We start from the raw sequence: 22,457 nt of genomic DNA on the forward strand, positions 1-22,457 counted from the left end.
GAGGAGACAGTCAACGGCTGCGCTTGTGTCTCCTGCTTGAGGTGAATGTGAAGAGAGTGTGAGGCTGGTAGTGTCTCCTGCATGAAAAGTATGTGAGGAGACAAATCCACAGCTGCATCCGTGTCTCCTCATTGAGGAGAATGTGAAGACAGTCCGCGGCTGCACCTGTGTTTCCTGCATGAAACGTATGCGAGGGAGAGTCTACAGCTGCATCTACATCTCCTCCTTGAGGTGAGTGTGAAGACAGCCTGCAGCTGCACCTGTCTTCTCCTTAAGGTGAATGTGAAGATACTCTGCAGCTACACCTGTGTCTCCCGCTTGGAGTGAATGTGAAGATACTCTGCACCTGCAACTGTGTCTCCCGCTTGAGGTGAATGTGAAGATACTCTGCAGCTGCACCTGTGTCTCCAGCTTGAGGTGAATGTGAAGATAGTTTGCAGCTGCACATGTCTCCCTCTTGAGGTGCATGTGAAGACAGTCTGCAGTTGCACCTGTGTGTTCTCCTTGAGGTGAAATACTCTGCAGCTGCACGTGTCTCCCACTTGAGATGATTGTGGAGATAGTTTGTAGCTGCACCTGTGTCTTCTCCTAGAGGTGAATGTGAAGATACTCTGCAGCTCCATTTGTGTCTTCTCCATGAGGTAAAATACTCTGCAGCTGCACAAGTGTCTCCCGCTTGAGGTGATTGTGGAGATAGTTTGTAGCTTCACCTGTGTCTCCGGCTTGAGATGAATGTGAAAATAGTTAGTAGCTGCACCTGTGTCGCCCGCTTGAGGTGAATGTGAAGACAGTTTGTAGCTGCATCTGTGTCTCCCATTTGAGGTGATTGTGGAGAAAGTTTGTAGCTGCACCTGTGTCTTTTGCTTGAGATGAATGTGAAGATAGTTTGTAGCTGCACCTGTGTCTCCCGCTGAAGTGGAGATAGTTTGTAGCTGTACCTGTGTCGGCCGCTTGAGGTGAATGTGAAGATAGTTTGTAGCTGCACCTGTGTCGCCTGCTTGAGGTGAATGTGAAGATAGTTTGTAGCTGCACCTGTGTCTCCCGTTTGAGGTGAATGTGGAGACAGTTTGTAGCTGCACTTGTGTCGCCCGCTTGAAATGATTGTGGAGATAGTTTGTAGCTGCACCTGTCGCCCGTTCGAGATGAATGTGAAGATAGTTTGTAGCTGTACCTGTGTCGCCTGCTTGAGGTGAATGTGAAGATAGTTTGTAGCTGCACCTGTGTCTCCCGCTTGAGATGAATGCAAAGATAGTTTGTAGCTGCACCTGTGTCGCCCGCTTGAGGTGAATGTGAAGATTGTTTGTAGCTGCACCTGTGTCTCCCGTTTGAGGTGAATGTGGAGACAGTTTGTAGATGCACCTGTGTCGCCCGCTTAAAATTAATGTGAAGATAGTTAGTAGCTGCACCTGTGTCGCCCGCTTAAAATGAATGTGAAGATAGTTAGTAGCTGCACCTGTGTCGCCCGCTTGATGTGAATGTGAAGATAGTTTGTAGCTTCACCTGTGTCGCCCGCTTAAAATGAATGTGAAGATAGTCAGTAGCTGCACCTGTGTCTCCCGCTTGAGATGAATGTGGAGACAGTTTGTAACTGCATCTGTGTCTCCCGTTTGAGGTGAATGTGGAGACAGTTTGTAGCTGCACTTGTGTCTCCCGCTTGAGGTGATTGTGGAGATAGTTTGTAGCTGCTACTTGTGTCTCCCGCTTGAGATGAATGTGAAAATAGTTAGTAGCTGCATCTGTGTCGCCCGCTTGAGGTGAATGTGAAGACAGTTTGTAGCTGCACCTGTGTCTCCCATTTGAGGTGATTGTGGAGAAAGTTTGTAGCTGCACCTGTGTCTTTTGCTTGAGATGAATGTGAAGATAGTTTGTAGCTGCACCTGTGTCTCCCGCTGAAGTGGAGATAGTTTGTAGCTGTACCTGTGTCGGCCGCTTGAGGTGAATGTGAAGATAGTTTGTAGCTGCACCTGTGTCGCCTGCTTGAGGTGAATGTGAAGATAGTTTGTAGCTGCACCTGTGTCTCCCGTTTGAGGTGAATGTGGAGACAGTTTGTAGCTGCACCTGTGTCGCCCGCTTGAAATGATTGTGGAGCTAGTTTGTAGCTGCACCTGTCGCCCGTTCGAGATGAATGTGAAGATAGTTTGTAGCTGTACCTGTGTCGCCCGCTTGAGGTGAATGTGAAGATAGTTTGTAGCTGCACCTGTGTCTCCCGCTTGAGATGAATGCAAAGATAGTTTGTAGCTGCACCTGTGTCGCCCGCTTGAGGTGAATGTGAAGATTGTTTGTAGCTGCACCTGTGTCTCCCGTTTGAGGTGAATGTGGAGACAGTTTGTAGCTGCACCTGTGTCGCCCGCTTAAAATGAATGTGAAGATAGTTAGTAGCTGCACCTGTGTCGCCCGCTTGATGTGAATGTGAAGATAGTTTGTAGCTTCACCTGTGTCGCCCGCTTAAAATGAATGTGAAGATAGTCAGTAGCTGCACCTGTGTCTCCCGCTTGAGATGAATGTGGAGACAGTTTGTAGCTGCACCTGTGTCTCCCGTTTGAGGTGAATGTGGAGACAGTTTGTAGCTGCACCTGTGTCTCCCACTTGAGATGAATGTGAAGATAGTTTGTAGCTGCACCTGTGTCTCCCACTTGAGATGAATGTGAAGATAGTTTGTAGCTGCACCTGTGTTGCCCGCTTGAGATGAATGTGAAGATAGTTTGTAGCTGCACCTGTGTCGCCCGCTTGAGGTGAATGTGAAGATAGTTAGTAGCTGCACCTGTGTCGCCCGCTTGAGGTGAATGTGAAGATTGTTTGTAGCTGCACCTGTGTCTCCCGTTTGAGGTGAATGTGGAGACAGTTTGTAGCTGCACCTGTGTCGCCCGCTTAAAATGAATGTGAAGATAGTTAGTAGCTGCACCTGTGTCGCCCGCTTGATGTGAATGTGAAGATAGTTTGTAGCAGCACATGTGTCTCCCCCTTGAGGTGAGTGTGAGATAGTCCGCAGCTGCACCTCTCAGTTGCTTCAGTAATGCGAGGCACTGGAAAGCAGCTCCTGTGTCGCGCCTCTTCCTCTTACACCCTGTGGCTGACCACATACGAAGGCCAGAAGACATCCAGGCGGGGGCTGGTAGTTCTAGCCCCCCATGTTGCTGTGGCTGCGTTTCAAGGTGTCCACACTAAACCCAAGGTCACTGAAGGTCGGTCTTTCCTTTGGTTTGGAGTCCCAGCACCTCTGCATCAGGCTGTAAACCTACAGGGGGAAACCAAGGGAACAGGAGTTTGATGTATCACCTTCTAGGCCCTCAATGTGACATCACATTTAAGAACTTATTTTCAACAATTGCTAAGCAACCTATCAAAGAAAAGGAAGTCTGCACTCTATATTTTTTAATATTGTCATAATTGGATAAATAGTATATTTCCTTTGCAAAGCAGACTTTAAAGTCTGAACATTTGAATAGCTACTTAAAAATTGACTGAGCAGAGTGCAGAAAAAGTTTAAACCGCCTAAACAAGGTGGCCTGAAAAACATACTCCTCTCCCCTACCATCAAATGTAAATGTGTTGTACTTGTAAAGCGCACGGCTGCCCACGCGACGGGGCGTCCCGGCGCTGCACTCATACCGCTGTGGAACCCTTCCTGGCTTTTCCATGTGAGGTGTCCACTCCTGGGCACCCCCAAGGTGAGGCCAGGTATCCAAGCGCTGCTGGGGCCGTTGTGGAGATTAAGCAAGCTATTGCCCAGAGTCGTAGAGTGGGACTCCATGAGTGGAATAGGCACCGAGGCGAGAATTATCAGGTCCGGGGAGATTGAGTCCAAGACCCGCCGAGGAGGGAACTGAACCCTGGTCCCGGGCCAGACCTCTGCATCAGGGTCTGCCGCTCTAACCATTGAGCCACACTTCTCCACATCAGCAGTGAGCTGGCACTTTAAGCGGTCTCTAACGTCACAGACCAAGAACCAAACTTCACCAAGACTTATTTCCAGACTGGCTGACATTTACACTCCATGTAGTGTTGGCGTCCCCTGGGATGCCTGGAAGAAAGGCGCTCCTACTCTTTGAAGGAAGCATTTTAAATCTGGTCCTTAGGCAACAGATTAGATGCTGAACTGACCATGTCCTGTAAAGTAGAGCTTTTAGGAGCCTTACAAAGAGAGGTCTCTAAGGACTAATAATCAGGCCCTACAGTCAAACACGCGTGGCTTTAGAAGGGTTGTAGGTGGAGGAAAGGGGTTGGGGGGCTGCAGGAATTAAGGGCGGAGGGATTTCACGAGGCACGGGCAAAAATATATATGCTGGCCTGGTATAATCTCGCGTAATTTCCAGAATCTCACTGTTTATGGTTGAGGTTACACCACTACGCCATGTCGCGTAATTGAAACTTCATTGTTATAAAATAGTGCGTCGGGAGCACAGGAAGAACACAAACAAACCGAACGAAGGTGGTTGTTTGTGTCACACACGATTGTGTGTGTGCATGTTTTAGTGCAACATGCCTGCTTGCAAAAAAAAGGCAAAAGAATATAAAAAAAAGGAGGATGCATTTTGCTCTTAACCGCATGCGCGCTGAGGCGATTTTCGCGCTACGCAGCTTTTTTCAAAAAGCCGCGTTAGATGACGAGCTCAGCTCGTCATCAGCGTGCGAGCGGCGCAACTGATGACGAGCTGAGCTCGTCATCAGCGCCGAAGGGGTTAATAATGGTGCAAAATGCAGGAGCCAGCATATGACATGATAAAATGTAGATTTGTGTAATTTTTAGGGCATTGCACGTGATTTCTGCAAAAGAAATTATCTGCATTCCTCTGTTTCTTAAGCTTCCTACTGAGCTGATGGGGCTCCTGTACGTCCTTTTCACACCTTCTCTGACTCGGAGCTCTCAAATCTTGAGGGTGAGTGCGGTGCAGTAAAGAGACAAAGGGGCATATTACCAACAACTAGCGATAATTATCGCTATGTTGGCTTAGCGGCAATATTTTTATCGCCGAGCTGCGGCGATTTTTATCGCTTAGGAACCTTGCTATTATCAAGGTTTATCTCCTAAGCGATAAAAATCGGCCGAAATGCATGAATATCGCTGAACAGTCAGCGATATTCATGCATTACCGAGCTAATGCTCTTAGCCATGTTATCCACCTACCATTGGATAACATGGCAAAGAACTGCTCAGGGGCAGGTGTTAGCTTTTGGAGATATTTGCGCTTAGCGCGAATATCTCCAAAAGTTGGTAATAGGAGATAGCGATGTCAGTGAAATTTATCACTAATGACATGCAAAGTGGGCGTGCCAAGATGTTAGCGACTGTTTCCAGTCGCTAACATCTTGGCACGCCCACTTTGCATGTCATTAGTGATAAATTTCACTGACATGCAAAGCGGGGCCCAAGATGGTCGCTATCTCCTACTAGCTGTCGCTAACTGGTGTTAGCGACAGCTAGGTAATAGGGAGATCATTTTATCTCCGCTTTCTTGGCTTTTAAAGCCAAAAAAGCAGAGATAAAACCCCCTTGATAATATGTCCCTCAGAGTTTTACGCCATGTTCTGGTGCCTGGTTGTCTAGACACGTAAAAACCAAACACATCTTCATATTCCTAGTGCAGCTGTGCTTGTTTCTTCAGCTCCTGGGGAGAGGAATCTGCCAGATTCAGAAGCTCATCAGCCACAGGAAAGCTCTGGGAACAGAGCTGGATGGGCAGGTGAGCACACGAGGAACCACCAGAGGGGAGTCACATGTCCTCTAGGAATGGACATTGTTATATAAGTAGGTCAGCAGTCTAGCTGGCCCAGACAGAAGTGAGATGCCTGGAACTTCCTGGGAGGAGACAGGAAGCACTGCTTCCCCTCTCACTGAACCGAGGGCAGCTGAGAGAAGAGGATGTGTGGAGAGTAGCGCCTCATCAGTAGGCCATGTAAAGAGCTTGGAATGAATAAAGATGAGTTAATAGCCTTACCTCAGGTGCTGTCTTTTATGCAGAGTGTTCTGCTTGCCAGGGCTGTGAGGAGAAACCAATCTAGAACAGGACATGGAGCCTTCTGGAAGAGTGACAGGGTAATCAATCAAGCACCACTCATTGGGTGTGAGTTTCACACCTTGTGCTTAGTCTCAGCCACTTCTTGTAGCAGAGCCTCACTCACTGAGAGGAAGTCTAACACCTTCAAGCATAGTCTCACTCATTGGGTGTGAGTTTCACACCTTGTGCTTAGTCTCAGCCATAGGGTACAACAGCCATTTCTTGTAGCAGAGTCTTACTCCTTGAGAGGGAGTCTCAAACCTTCAAGCATAGTCTCAGTCATTGGGTACAAAAGTAATTCCTTGTTGCAGAGTCACACTCATTTAGAGTGAGCCTCACACCAGGGAGCACAGTGTCCTTTTCACTGGGTGTGATGCACATCATCGGTGCACAGTCTCTCCATCGCATGCCAGTCTTATGCTTTGATGGACAGTCTTCCTCAATGGGTCCAAATCGAATACCTTTAAGGAAAGTCTCACTCACTGGACAAGAGGTTACTTCTTGGAAACAAATATTACCCAGTGAAGGTGAGTTCTACATCTTGGACCACAGCCTTAAACAGGGGTGTGAGTCTCATGTTTATTCTCAATAAATAGGGGTGCGCCTACCTGCATGCACAGTCTCCCTTCCTAGGCGTGAGGCCTACGCATCAGAGTAGTCTCCTGCCCTGGGTGTGATTCTCAGTTCTCAATGTACAATCTCACTAGCGTGGAACATTTTCAGTGGCACCACTGATGTAAAGAGATTTGTGCACTTGAGATTTTGGTTCAAATCCCCTCAAATGTTCCTTGTGTGGACTTTTAAAATTGAGATATCTGCTAAGACCTCACTTGGGGCAGTTGGCCATGAATGTACCTATTTAGTGGAGTGGAGTCAGACAGCTGAAGGGCTAGGGACAGGATTTCAAAAGACACTTCCATGTGCAGGGGCATTCCTGCAGAGACAATATGTGAAACAGCCATCCTTTGGGGGTAAGAAATCCAGACTACAGGGACTCAGAGGGGAGGAGAACAATTAAGGGAGACAGTTGGTGGCACAGGGAATGGTCTGCATTACAATTCACTCCGTCTTTCAAACAACCATCGGCAAAACTAATAGGTTTGACTTGCATTTTGAGTCCTGGATAATACATTTTTTTTAATTATTGTTGTAGGAAGGTGGATATCTGACTATGGTTCCCCCCAACTTTTTTCCTAGTGTTTAGCTGGTTTTCGACTTAGTTGGCCTGGGATCCTGCTATTCAGGACCCCAGGCTTCCTGCTCTCTCTGTTAAAATGGACTCCATGTACCCCAGGTACATATCTAATGGGTATTGGGTCACTCTTGTAAGTCCTTGTACAGTGTACCATAGGTACCCAGGGCATAAGTGCACCCAAGGCCTACCAGGGGCTGCAGCATGTATTATGCCACCCCTGGCTGGCCATCCAAAACTGACACAACTGGCTGGTAACACAGCTGGAGCAAGGTGGTGTAATCACCCTTTGCTTTAGATATAGTATACCTATATCTAACCCCAAAATGGACACATATACTCCTATCAGACACTCCTATGGCAGGCCTTATCAATCCTGGAGGCAGAGTGCTTGGAATTATGTGAGATGGTGCTCTAGCATGAGCTGAGCCTGTCTGCTGCTTGCGGAACCAAGTCCTTATAGCTGTTCCATGATAACGCTCTACCATATACTCTTAAGTGCATTATAATCCTCGCGGTTATTGCTAACTTTGGTATAGCATTATCAAAACATGTCGTGTAAGGTGTCATACGCTTTGGAATACTACCCCCTCACCAGTTCTGGCGACGGGGGTAGCATTCCACCCTTCTAGAGGGATAAGACATGTATGTAACTGTGAACCCCGGTTAAAGTTAAACTGAGCCTCAGCATCACAAAATGGATGCTGCCTCCACAGACACAAGTCTGACCTCCTGCTGCTGGGAGTCCTTCCAGCGAGGGGGGCCTGGACAAAGGGTTTCCTGCCTTGGGAGGTGCTAGCACCACCCCAGACAGGATTTTGTGTATTAGGTAGGACAGGCCTGAAAGGAATGAGACATGCCTGGGGCACACAAGGTGTCCCTGTGCATACACCGGTTCAAACCAGTTGCTGGGGTACTCCAGCCCCAGCTCTGGCGCGAAACCGGACAAAGGATAGGGGGTGTAACCACCCCCTTCCTGGTCCCACCCATAGGAGGGACCTAGTCAAAGTACAGCCCCCTTTAGCAGGATAAAGGTAGGAGCTGGTCCCATTCCAAGTTAGATTATCCTGAATTGAAACTTTACAAGAAGAAACTCTGGACTTCGACGTTCTGCTCCACAGAAGACTGAAGAATCTCCCTTGTGGGCAAGAGTGTCCACCCTGCAACTGCAGGCACCATCAAGCGTCCTAGCGGTCCACTTTGTCGTCCTTCCTGCCGGATCCAGACTTCAGAGCCCGACGAGACCCAGACTCCCAGACCTCTCCGACCTCTTCCCACATCTGCAGCACAGCTGAGACCCGTGGGTGCAACGAGACACGTGGGACCGGCCATCTCGAAGAGACTGCATTTCGCTTCCAGCACGACTTCTGAGGCATCCTCGAGTAAGTGCTTTGGGGATTGAGAAGCCCCAGGCCCGAGCAACTCCTGCACCAAAGACCAGCCCTCCAGCATCCACGAGATCTGCGTGGGGCCCTTTTGCTTGATTGCTGCTCGACGCGTTGTCTGGTCACTTGCCCGCTGGCTAGTGACCTCCTAGACGACGATCCACAAAATCTACACTGCTGGTCTGGTTGCTCCAGACTGGCCCTTGCTCCCTTCCAGAAGAGGGGCATCCCGGACCCTCCTGATCCACTCCAGACGCCGTTTCCTCTTACCGCGTGGGTTGCCTTTGCCAAGGCCTGTTGATTCCAAATCCGGATCCGACACCGCCGACAGCGAGAGCCTGTGTGGGACAGCTCGTGCCTCCATCCTGGTCATCGAAGACACCTCCTGGTCCACGTGGCTGCAGAGACAAGCGTCGACTCTTCACCTGATCGCGACGACAGCATCTGGTTCCCTCCTGGTTCCACTCCGGTCACTGGCTAGTGACTTTGAACACTGTCCCCTCTGCTTTCAGGTCCTCTTCTTCCTCGATCCACCCGTGGATCAGACCGGACATCTTCCTCCTGGTCGCCTGCAGCACCTTTCTTCAAGGCTTCATTGACTTCAACGCGGAAACCCGACACACTTTGACACCTATGCACCCGCAGCCCGTGGGTGAGGTAACAAGAGCATTTCGGTGCTCAAGGGTAGATTGACTCTCCTAGTGTCCAGGTATCCTGTCGTTTTAGTCGTAACTAGTAGGAACTGTCTTTTACTTACCTTTTCGTAATTTGTTCTACCTATTGACTTTGTTCCACATCGCGCGTGTGAGTTCACACTCTGCACACGCGTCCCGTGGGCCTCCTGATACTTACCTAAGGTTAGGGTAGGGTAGTCCCAGTGAACCTACAGCCTCTGGGCATCTTCATTTTCTGAATCGTTCTACTTATACCATTTACTTAGTATATGGTTTGACGTGCCCCTAGGGCACCATTGTAATTTATGCGACTTATTGTGTTTTTCTTAAAGAGATTGTTATGTGCTTAGCCCTCTGATCTCATAAAGAGTTCAGAGGTGTTTGTTATTAATAAATAGACTGTTTATTTTCATAACAACCTGTGTGGTGTCCTTTCATCTGGTATTCAAAGGGTTATATGTGGTAAAACAGCTGCCTTCACATGCCAAAAGAGTTTAGCCTAAGACTGCTTTGTCCATGCTACCACTAGGATAGCTGGTCTATAAGGTTGACTTACAACCAATCACAATAAGGGTTGTTTGGACTGATACAAGGTGATCACTAGAACTAGTGAGCATCATATATCAGGGCAACTTCTCACAATTGTCCTTTGTACTCAATGGTTATAAGACATGAAAAATGTAATGAGGGTTGATTAAGAGTAATTTGAGAGGCAAAATAGCACCTCGGTCATTGCATGAACTCCATAGGAGGTGAAAGTGTACATTCAAACAGCCAATAGCAAACAACGAGGAAGAGCATTTCCCCTGGGAGGAGCCAAAATCCAGTCCATGCATATTTTTTAAGCATTATTAACATTAGGTGTTACAGATAGCTGCACGGACAAGCCAGAACAAAAAAACAACCAACTTAGTCTGTGGGCGAAATCTGTTGCTTAAAAGTGCTTGCAGAAGAATGTTCATGCATAGAAAGTCATTTTCAGCTATAATTGTTCACCAGATCTTAGCTTTGCTAAATTTTTTCTTCACAAATAACATTTTGCAACCCTTATGTACTTTGCAAAGCTTGTAAAATTCCTGGAAAAGTCACACATTTTGACAGAGGCGAAGCTTTGCACACTCCTACTTAATAGTTGCATTTTACTTTCTGACTTGGTTTTCTAACAAAAAACAGTTTACATTCCTGGAAATGTAGTTGTTTTTCACACAATAAGAGTGAGCCTCCCTTCTGCAGCAGACACCCTGGTTGTAATCTCAGACCACTGAGAGGTGCCCTAGATAGAAAGTTAGACAGAGTGTGGGGGTACCTCAGAAGGACAGCCTGGGGGTGCAGGAAGCCTTTGCCCATCCCTCAATAATTCCAACAAGTTGTTGACCAGCTGCAACTGCTTCTCAGGGCCCATCATGTGCAGGAACACCTGGGGATGGAAAAGAGGAGAGATTGTCACCACGCGGCACATTCAACCCCCTACCCCTCCTCAAACAGGGCCCACCACTACCAAAGTATTAAGTAACCTACTGCATTCTGGGAGTTGTGGTCTTGGTCCAAATCCATTGATCCAATGGGAGCGAAGTAATAGATTACAGGGATTTATAAAAGGGAGGCTTGGGAAAATGTTTCTTCATAATATGTCGGCAGCTGTTCCTTCTTAAAGAATGATGCCCAACTGGAAACCCTGGGTTTGTGTTAACAGTAAACAAAGTGCGGCCTCACACTTGGAGTTTGTTGGGCTCTAGGGCGTCGCTGAATACACAGAAGTTTTTTATGCGGGGCGTGCAAAATTCAAGTAAATTGTTACCGCTTAAATACAGGAAATTGTGAGAAAATTATAAGAAATTATGAATATTAACGTGAAATGCAAACCCAACTGTATTTTAGTGTGAAATACATCCTCAATGCATTTGAAACAAGCATCGGCATAGCCAATAGGTCTGGCCTATGGCTTTGCCAATGTGTTTTAGCCATGTTGTACACTAGTGGGGCTGCTATTCAGTATGGCTAAAACGTAGTGGTATAAATGGGCATGGAGAGAAGGGTTCTAGAGTTGAGTAGAGTGTAGTGTTATTGAGTGGCGTGGAGTAGAGTGGTGTTGAGTTGAGTGGTATGTGTGTTATGGAGCGGTGTGTAGTGTATGTCGATATTGTGATACACAACCATATTTACTTACGAAGGGGGATACTGGCAGCAGACAGATGAATTGCTTCCCTGATGGAGAGTGCTGCAGGAAGCACGACGATACCCCATGATTTATTATGGGAAACATCCTTTACAACGAAACTTTTACAACGAACTACCATTACAACGCAACTTTTACAACGCAAACTATTACAACGCATTGCTCTGGGGGGCGCTCTAGGAGAGGGAATAGGTTAATTTACTATCCAATAACCTTCCCTACTATCTACGGGGACTGGAGTTGGAATAGTAAATTAAACTATTCACTATCCAGCGCTTAAAAGCATTATGCGTTGTAATGGTATGCGTTGTAAAAGTTGCAATGTAAAGGTAGGCGTTGTAAAAGTATGCGTTGTAACGTCATACATCCTTTATTATGCGTGGCCGGTGTGTGTAGAGATGCACGGGCACAAGCCGATAATCCATAACTCCTAAAGGGAGTCTGTCTCTCGTAGATGAGCATTACAAGAATGGAACTGAGCATAAGAAGGTCTGATTTGTTATCAAACCATCCGTGCATAAGGTTTGGTCTTCATATGGAACAACTGGGCCCTTTTAGAAATCGCAGGCATGTGTTTACACAGCTTGTTTATTATATGCTCACGTGTGTGATGTGGGCGGTTTTCCATTCGCCCTTGAACCTCAGCACAGTGAAGGGCAATTGCAAACAGATGGGCAGTGTGTACTAGAGACTCTGGAAAATGATTGGTTCGGAGCCTGGAGCAGCTACTTGCCACTTACTTGAATGTGCCTCTCTTTCTGGTAGGTTCCACAGCTGGCTTCAGCATAGGCAGAGTAACCACTGCAGAATCGGCATACGTGCTGCTCAGATAACATTAGAGCAAGATTCCCAGCAGTCGTATGCACCATGCAAACATACAGAGGCTTTTTAACAAGGGCCTTGTACCGCCCGTACATCAATTTTCCCATGTTAAAAATGACGCAGAAGTGGCACAAGGGGCTTGTAAATAAGCCCCACGGTATCTTGAGGTATGTGTAGCTCTTGAGTGCCACGGAATGAGCCAGTTTGATGACATTCTTGCCAAACATGAAGCACATTTGACAGTTCGCGGTGGCCACAGCAGACCTCTTCCTCATTTCACGTGCATTTTGGGACAAAATAACCTTGTACTTTAAAATTGCCTGTGCTTCCTGTTTCTGGCCGAGGGTGTTGCTTCGTCTTAGTTTGTTTTTGGGGGCACCTTATGCTGCATTGGTATGGGTGGGGTTAATGGAATGATTATGTAATGAAGTAAGCTGCAGTTTCAGTGCGATACTATGCCTCGCACTCGTGCCGACGTGTATTTGTGCACATGTTTCTGCCGGTCAAAGTATTTGAGTTATTTCATAGATCAAGCAGTGCGAGAGAGCGAAAATGAGGACTGCAAAACCCCTGCAAAAGAAAATATGCTGGATGCACGAGCCAACAAATGATGAAACCACCTACATGATCCAAGCAGAGCAGGCGCCATCCTTTCCAGCTCTCTCCGCGAAGACTCTCCATGAATTCATAGAAAGGCAGTAGCGGCTGTGGTAACGGCCGGCCGCCGCCTCTCCTCCATCCTCTTCATCTTCCTTCTTCCTGCAGTCGCGGCTGGCAGCAGGAAGAACCCGGGCACACAGGCTCCCCTGAGCCAATCGCAACACTGCAATGCAGCGCTGTGATTGGTCGGCGCTCAGACGGGGACAGGGAGCCTGTGCATGTGCCTCACCAAGCTGTGTAAGGCACCCTGGTGAACATGCAAAATGCGCATGAACTGTTTGCCTGGCCGAAGAGGGCAAGCCAAACAGTTCATGCACACTTAGGGATGTACACCACTCCTGTTACAAAATATATATGAATAGCCATATAAATCCATTTGCATGTACTTCCAAAGATTTCTTGCTTTTTGCTTATATAAGATCACATTAACATGAGGCCTGGAGCACAAAAGGGCTTCCGATCTGACCTTGACTGGACAAGCTTCAACAAGCTATTCTGTACCCCCTTAGAGGACACTTTGCTTGTCTTTGACTACATGGTATGCAAGTGTTACACAGTGCAGAGCCTGCCTTTCTCCATATCTGGCTGTTTTGCATGGAACAGACATTGCACACCCATGTCAACAGACATTGCACATCCATGTCAGCCATATTTGGCTTGGTGCCTTATTCTAGTACCACTGACATGCCATTACTAAAGGTATATAACACCTAGAAATCTGTCACTCTGGGAAGAAGCGGTCTGAGAGCCCCTAAGGTGGCAGATCTGACTTCTTCCTTGCTAATTAGCAATGATGCATGCTTTTGGTACCACTAAATAAATTTCACTCTGTTTCTGAGCAAACCTGCTATGTCTGGTGAGTTTCATTCATATGCTCCTGGGAGAGTGCCAGTATTTCCCTATCAACTCCTCCCCTGCTCATGCCAGCCCCACCCGCCCTGACTGCAATAGGAAAAATAAAGTGATAATAACAATATATTATTATCATTTTATTTTTCCTTTTGAACAGGGGGACGCTACTCCACCTTAGCGGAGAAGCCGCCACTGTGAAAGGGGAATTCTGACGGATGGTTAGAGACAGGAAACATGGAGTATTTCAGTGTATTTCAGTGAGGCACAGAATGTGCCTGCTAGTGCCCACAGTGCGGGTGCTTAGACAGCACTAGTAGCTGTGATTCCTGCACTTCCCCCTTACCTGCTGGGAACAAAACCGCTCTGCTCACCTTTGAGTGGTTTGCACCGGGTAAAAAGGGAGCATGAGTGCGAGAATGCTAATAAGTAGAACATCGGAGGAGGTGTGGTGCAGCAGCCAGAGCGGCTGACTCCGGAGCATGGGACTCACGGTTCAATCCCCGGCGCCAGTTAACTTCAGCACTATGTGTCTCTGGGCAATAGCTCACATAATCTCCCCAATGGCCCCCAGTGGCTTGAAACCTTAAGGGGTAATATGTTAACGATTTACAAGTATGGATCATTTATTATTTATTTATTTATCTCCCAAAGTCTTCCAGCTCTACATCCTTTTACGCATGCACCGATAGCTACCCGGGCCTTTGCCTCCAATGAAAAGCTCTCCTAGGTCTCAGAGCTGCTGCAAGCCGGCAGCTAAGCAGCAATTCTGCAAGGAAAGATGTTGCCACAGGAAGTCTGGCCCATTCGGCACCACAGGCTGTTCATACTAGACATATCCCATGCCCGGGAGATTTGTTTCAACACACTATCAGATTTAGCATAGCTGTGGAGACTCCATAGTTAGCTGTGAACAGCCACATTTACCCGGAACCATCTTACGGGGTGTGTTTCACACATATTAAAATGAATACCCAGAGGATCGCAGTGTTTAGGTCATAGGTGTTCATGGTGGAAATGTGATGCCCACAATGTGAGGTCTGTTTGCCATATGAAGAAAGGAGATTGCATTTGCAAGCTCCTGGGTGGACTTGCAATAAAATGCCACACCTTTCTTTGCCTGTGCAGGTATGTGGAAAACCATCACACGTAGAGATGTGCAGAGGGAATTGGACATGGGGGAGGGAAGACAAAGAAAATACACAAGGATGAAAGAAAATGAAGGGGGAGAATGAAAGAGAGGTACATAGAAAAGAGAATGAAAACTATTGCATTGATCAGGGCGAATGACAACAGTGTCTCGGGGCAAGTTAACAATCAACACGTGGGGGCTTGGCTTGCGCCCGACGGCAATGGCGGCGTTTCCGTAGTTCCCCGTAGCTGACGGGAGCGTAGACGGACAAACGCTGTGCCTAGCCCTTGTGTGCCGACTCCAAAACGGAGGAAGTGGTACCTGAATTACCAGTGACTGCCATGGTAGCATTTGCGGAACCCTGAATTTGGATATAACTCGACTTTTGCGAGTCTTCACTTCACCACGGCGCTGCTGACCTCCCGCCCGCCATTTTGAGGTGTCTGCTCGGGGTCTGAACTTCGGATAGTGCCTTTCGCTTCATTGAGCACTTTCGTTCCTGGACCACATCGCAGACACCCCAGGACTTTTGCAGGTAGGTTCCCTTCTGGGTCTACTTCTGTTGTTCATTTGTGGCCTCTTCCCCATATTTTCGCCGCTTAACAGCGCTCTTCAGCATTGAACCGCCATTTTGATGACTGCTTCCTCACACGCTGCTAGAGATGGCTCCATTTGCAGTTTTTTCCTGAACTTTCCTACTGAAAAATAGACACTGTCTATGCTATTAAGACACTCCTTTCTTCATATTTACTTGCAATTGCCATACTAATTGCTTTTATTACCTGCTTTGTTGAACATGTTTTATTATAATGCTTGGTATGCTCATGTAAACACACTGCTTTCATTCATACGCTGTTTGTATCTTTGAACTTCCTTACTATTCACTATTTCTCACAGCTGATTTCATAGTTCTCTATCGTATGCACAACTATTACCTTCCTTCTTATATATTGGGATGATTTAATGCTGTTTTATATGGTACTTTTTTTTTTAGGCATGTTTTTCATCCTTTTTCTGTGATTCCTGATATATATCTCTTACTCTATTCTTACATTTACGCTACCTGTGGTATTTCTCACCCTATTTTTTCTGTTATATTGTGAAACTCTTCTTCTATACTTTGTACCTGATAGTGGTGTTTTCTGCTGTTTATCTCTATTGCGTTTCTACATGGAAAAACAATTTAAAGACTCAAACAATTCAGCATCTTGCAGGTTTCTTGTTCAGACCAGTTCACGATATCAGTGTTTGGACATGGATGACCCAACTGGCTTTCCCCCGAAAACTGCATCATCAGCAACCTACCTTGGTTTCTAGTGGCACTAAGGCATCAACTAAACGTCTGAAGAAGGATCCTCCCTCTCCTCCTAAACAGCCTTCCTCAGTCACCATGGACTTGCTGCTAGAGGAAAGTAGGGCTCTACGCCCATTTGTTGAGGAAACCACAGCCACACTCCAAGAAACCACCTCTATGCTTCAGGATCTTTCTAATAAATGGTCATCTGTGGAGAACCGCGTTACTACTCTGGAACAAAATGTTGACTCACTAACTTCTTCCACCTCTAAAATAGACTCCCTCTTTTCTCAGGTATCTACTCTACACAAACAAATCGAAAATTTAGAAAACAGGAATAGAAGAAATAATCTTTGTATTTATGGTTTGCCAGAAGGAACAGAGGGGTCAGACTCTATAGCTTTTTTCAAGAGTTTTCTTCCCAAACTCCTCAAACTTCCAGAGAGTACGAATTTGAATATCCAAAGGGCTCATAGATTGGGCTCACTGTCGCACACAGCATCTGCTTCCTCAACGAGTAAACCAAGAGGCGTGATACTGTATTTTCTTGAATATACTGACCTGCTGAAAATTCTTTCTGCTGCCAGAGCATTAAACAAGATTACTTGGTCGGGTAGTTCCTTATTCTTTACTCAGGGTTATGCCAAATCAACAGCAGACCGCCGAATAGAGTTCTTGGCAATGAGACCTCAATTACGCACGTTATGAGCGAGATACGGTCTCTTTCATCCGTGCCTCTTCAAGGTGACCTTCAACAACAAAACCACTACTTACGAGGATCCACTAAAACTCAAAAGTTTTCTTTATTCTTTCCAGGCTGATTCAATGGATACCTCCTTTTCTTCACATTCCAAGTAACTCACTTTGACCCTCATCTTTCTCCATTTATTTCATGATCCTCACCTTACTTATGGTGTTGTCCTAATATATCCATGGGACTTCTCATGGGATGGTGTTTCATATTGTTATGGTTCCACGCCTATCTCATTACTATACAGTTTAACTATTTGATTAGCTTGTAGCTTATGATTAGACCATCATGACATTATTTCTTCTCCTATTGTTTTTAATTTGTGTTTAATATTTTCTTCTTTCCCTTCTCAGGTTTACCTTTTGCGTCCTCATCGTCTCCTTGTGTTTTACAACAATTCGTTGGCACTACCCTCCTCTCCCGTCTCTCCTGTGGGTCTCGGACATGTCATTGTCCTGTGAGGCCTCCCACCCCCTACCCCTTCGTATGGTTTGGAATTCATGTAAGTGGCTGGCTGGCACTGACTTCTGGTAGGGATGTCAGAGCCCAAAGACAGCCAATGTTTCCTGCTTCAGGTTGCCTGATTGCGTGAACAGTGTCATCTCCTTGCTAGGACGTAGCAAAAACAAATCACAAGGATTCCCACTTGATCAACACCCTCTGTAGAGAGGTATAAACAAACAAAATGTTGTTCTGCATGTCTTCAAACTCCCTAGAGTTCATGAAGAATGTCAAAGGCTGGCAATATTGTAACTCCTGCAAATCTACCTCACGGGCACAAATAAAGGAAACATAGAATGCCTATCTCTTTCCAGCACAAGGGCTTCTTTCCTCAAAAGTGACATTAAATCCTAAGCTACTTTCACAGCTTAAAAATAAAGCAAACCAACTTAACTTCTTCCTGGACCCTCCTGGAACTGTTCAGCGCCCCAAGTTTTGGCGATTAAAGGGAAATGTCTGAGAAGGATGCATTTAGCTCTCCATAGAGGGAGAAAAACAGACCCTGTACCCAAACCCTTATCACTAACAATAGGCAACAATAACCACTGTAAATATTAATCAGTTTAATGACGCGTGCTTGGGTTTTGAGATGTACTGCGTCATCATTCATAGACTGTGTTCTCCCTGTGAGTCTGTGCACACGTGCACAGTTGATGGGATATCCTTGTATTACTTTTTAACTTTGAGAACTTCCCTTAGTTTATGATTTTTTTTTTAAAGGGATGAAAATAATGCAAAAGGTAAATTGCAATGGAAGAAATTGACTGTAAAGATGTTTGCGGAATCACTTGGTAAAATAAATGTTCCTTGCCAGGGAAGGGGTGTTGCGAATTGTACACAGTTCTGTGCATGAATTTTAAAATGTGCAAATCTCTTGTCTTATCCCCTTACCGTTGGTGGGTTTTTGCTTTTCTCTGCATAGGTGAACAGCTCATATAAGACCACTCCGAAGCTCCACACATCTGATTCTCGGGAGAAAATACTGTCTGCCAGAGACTCCGGGGCGTACCTGAGAAGAAAGAAGAGAGAAATTGAAGAAAGAGAGCCAGGTTTGGGGAATAAAAGTAGATAAGTACATGGTGCAGGGGCTGGTCAGATTGTAAATGGAAATTGTACAAATCTTTGCCCTCTTCCGAAGTCCCAGCTTTGCAAGACTCAAGACAGCTTTGCTTAGCGCGAATATCTCCAAAAGTTGGTAATAGGAGATAGTGATGTTAGTGACTGTTTCCGGTCGCTAACATCTTGGCACGTCCACTTTGCATGTCATTAGTGATACATTTCTCTGATATGCAACGCGGGGCCCAAGATGGTCGCTATCTCCTACTAGCTGTTGCTAACTGGTGTTAGCGACAGCTAGGTAATAGGGAGATAATTTTATCTCCGCTTTCTTGGCTTTTAAAGCTAAAAAAGCGGAGATAAATCCCTTGATAATATGCCCCATTGTCATTTACAATGCCTTTAGCTCTAACTCAAATAAATCCGAGACCTATTGCATTTCCAACGCTTGTTATAAATTGGTGTTGCTTTCCTTCTTGAGACATATTATTAATCATTGAGTGTATTTGCAAATGTCTTGCACTCCTTTGTGTTAAGCCTAAGGCTGCTCAACCAAACCGCCCCCTAATAGAGCACCTTGGGGTTGCATATCAAGCCCCTGTCCTCTAGTAAGGCAACCCCTGGGCTCTTTACATGGTGTATCAGATTTTTTATATAACACATAAAGAGCCAGCTTCCTACAATGGTTTAGTAGCCGATTCATAATGCAGTAGAGTGTGAGGAGCTGTCTCTGGTGATCAATGTGCACAGGTGGAATTAGTGAGCACTGTGCAGAGATTCTTCTGGTGCACACTGTGAGGAGCTTGCACTAGTGGGCAGTTATAGGAGCTGTCTTTGGTGATCAATGTGAATATCTGGTATTAGTGAGTATTGTGAGGAGCTTGCACTGGTGGGCAGTAAGAGGTTCTGCCTCTGGTGAGTAGTATAAGGAGCTTGCACTGGTGTTCGGTGTCAGGAGATGTCGCTGGTGACGAATATGAGGAGACAGTATCAGGGAGCAGTGTGAACAGCTGTACCTGGTGACGAATTGAAAAGGTGTTATTAGTGAGCAGTGTGAACAGCTGTCCCTGGTGACGAATGTGAGGAGATGGTATTAGTGAGCAGTGTGAGGAGCTGTCTCTGGTGAGCACTGTGAAGAACTTGCACTGATGGATAGTTATAGGAGCTGTCTTTGGTGATCACTGTGAATAGCTGGTATTAGTGAGTATTGTGAAGAGCTTACACTGGTGGGCAGTGAGAGGCATGGCTGGACTGGCCAGTCGGGCAAGCGGGTCACTTACGAGGAGCCTGGATGCCCAGTAGGCTGGTTTTGACACGCAGTCTCCAGGGTGGTGGTGGTGCACGCTACGCATTCCTGAAGGCAACTTGAAAGAGCTGCTCTGGTTCTAGCTCCATTAGCATGTCGGCACATGGCGCCTGAATTTATAATGTTTGCCAGAGCTGTTTTCAGTTCCCATTCCGTTCCTAGTGAGAGGCGCTGGCTCTGGTGAGCAGTGTGACGATGTTCCTCTAGTGAGCCGTGGGAGGAACTGCCTGTGGTGAGCAGTGCAAGGGACTTGTACAGGTGGGCAGTGAAAAGGAGTAAAATATTTACCTGTAACTGTAGTTTTTCAGTTTCGGAATTTTTCATAGATACACATGCTTGAATCTTGAACCTCTTCAGAGAACTGTGCCTCACTTTCAACCCAAAGCAGTCTTCTCTCCATCATAAAACATAGCGTTTTTGGGAGCCACATAGTATACAACACTCACCAAAGCATATCCCATACCAGAGAGACAATTAACGTTGATGACTCTGACAAAAGAGACAAGCATTCACCTTTGGGACCTTATAAGTAATTAGTTATGCAGCACAATATCCTTGGTGCAATAACATTTACTGTTGCATGGCTAAACCCTTAAACGTCCCAAAGGCGAGACCTATTGACTATGCCAATGCTTGTTTATTTTAAGCATATGCTACAAAAGAACATGCCACGGATTAAATATGGTGGCCAAAAGTTTCTAATAAAAATTCAAATGAAAAAAATAATGAAACCATTGTTTATAACTTTTGCATATCTATTCTTATACTGCTGTTATTTTAGGTATCAATACAGAGCAAACTGATTACATGCTTAAACTGATGCATTACTGCACATAGCAACTAATTTTTATATGAAAAACAAAATGTTGCAAATAATTGTATATGTACTGTATGATTTTCACCTGTACTTTTATGGTTGTAAATTCAACCGAATAAAGTTACTTTTGATTTGATTTGAACTTTTGCATTGACCAGTTTGGGTATTCCTGGCAGGCAGGTGTAATTAGAATAGGTAAAGAAAACCTTTTTTCACAGGAAGATATTACTCTTATTGGCTTAAAGAAAAGATAAATCAGGGTTTGAGTTACTGACATAGCTTACATAAACTACTAAAAAAACGGTAACATGATAAGGAATGGAAATAAAGAAGTATTTGCCAGTGCTGGGCCCCCAGTCCTGGTAATAAAGGGCACTTTTTTCAGGCAGGTATGCATATGTGTTTAGGCAAAATGCCATCACTCAAAGTGTGTGAGGCAACGGATAAAGTGAGCTGATCTACAGCCCCATGCTATGACGAAAGGAACCAAAATGTGAACGGCAGATGAGCAGGCCAAAGGATGAATTTTTATATTTATGAATGTTTGATTATACGAAGTCACCAAAAAGCTGAAGCTCTGTCTATGCCAGACCTAAAAATAGGAGAGTGTATCAACACTGAATTAGTCATGGGTTTCATGTGCGGAGAGAAACTTGCCAAATAAAGAAAGACAGATGTTTTACAGTTCATCATCTTGACTCATTTTAGGCTTTGTTTTGAAAAACGTTCAGGCTCCTCCTTCCAAATCAGCAGCGTATGGCGACACACCTGTGATTTCCTCAACCCTTCACAGTCTATTACACAAAAAACGTACGTAAAAACAGAAAATAAAAATAAATGCTAAATGAGCAGAGGTGTGAAAAGGCGATCACCAAAGGTCTCCATCATACAACGGGTGGCTGCCCTCTAGGAGTTACACAGATCACTGCTCACAAGCAGACGTTACACACACAAACCCCTGCACACACAGCTTTTTTTTTAGGGTTTCATCACTGATAAAACTGCACAGCAAGTAAAATTTACGAGCATAGATGCATTCACCGAGTGCTCCCAAATAGATTCCACATAGATGTTTGAAGATGAGGAAATCAACCAGATAACATATCATAGAAAATAACATTATTATCTACTCAGAGCATTTAGTAGCCATCACAGAATCATTTCTTGCCAATTTAGGTTTACAAAATGTTGTGTCAGGGTGAGGAATTGTGCATGGATTATGGTCATCTAACAAACAAATAGATTTATTTTCCTGTGGTGCTGCCTACCCCCAGGCATTTGGCTTACGTGAGCAGCTCCCGATTGCACTTCTGCTCCACTCATTCCTGATCAGCACCCGTTTCAAGCACGGGAGGCTAGAAGGATAAGTAAGGGAGCAAATCAAGAAGACAGAGAATAAGAGAGATGAAGGAGCAGAGAAATGAAAATAACGAAGAAAGATATCAGTACAAAATTCAATTAAAACAAGAAAACACTCCGGGCAGTGAACCTCAGCGTGATGAGAATAGAGAAAGCGAAAACAGGTAAAACCAGACACACACAGCGTTTTCCGTGCGGGAGGGAGCAGGGGCACCATCTGTTTGAAAATTAATTACAAACAGACGTCGCCAAAGCTCGCTCCCGCTAGGGAATCGCCAAATGTGCACCTGTTGCCATTGAAAGCAATGCAAAGCGTGCACATTTTTTCCCGAAAAAGCAAATCAATTCCTAAATGTCTCCTCCAATGCAGCGCATGCGTGCTGCGTAGGCGAGACCTAAAAAGGATCTTTCCATTCGCTTCTATAAATCCATCCTAGGGATGATGTCATCCTGCATTCCTCAGTTCCATTCTGCCATCTGCGGATGC

The 22,457-nt window shown here is 45.7% G+C and overlaps 1 protein-coding gene across 1 annotated transcript in view; it reads right to left on the reverse strand.

Moving 5' to 3' along the window:
* Nucleotides 1-1,744: 1,744 nt before the first annotated feature.
* JAK3 (Janus kinase 3) overlaps nt 1,745-22,457 on the reverse strand; it is a 279,679-nt gene continuing 258,966 nt past the window's right edge. Inside the window, exons 22-26 of the mRNA XM_078669301.1 lie at nt 18,324-18,441; nt 10,554-10,664; nt 2,574-3,235; nt 2,059-2,479; nt 1,745-2,011 (exon numbers count right to left, since the gene is read on the reverse strand). Of these exons, the coding sequence (XP_078525427.1) occupies nt 3,119-3,235; nt 10,554-10,664; nt 18,324-18,441 (346 nt within the window). The 3' untranslated portion in view covers nt 1,745-2,011; nt 2,059-2,479; nt 2,574-3,118. The remainder of the gene's footprint in view (nt 2,012-2,058; nt 2,480-2,573; nt 3,236-10,553; nt 10,665-18,323; nt 18,442-22,457) is intronic.

The sequence above is a fragment of the Lissotriton helveticus genome, chromosome 12, assembly GCF_964261635.1.
Source record: "Lissotriton helveticus chromosome 12, aLisHel1.1, whole genome shotgun sequence".
NCBI lineage: Eukaryota > Metazoa > Chordata > Amphibia > Caudata > Salamandridae > Lissotriton > Lissotriton helveticus.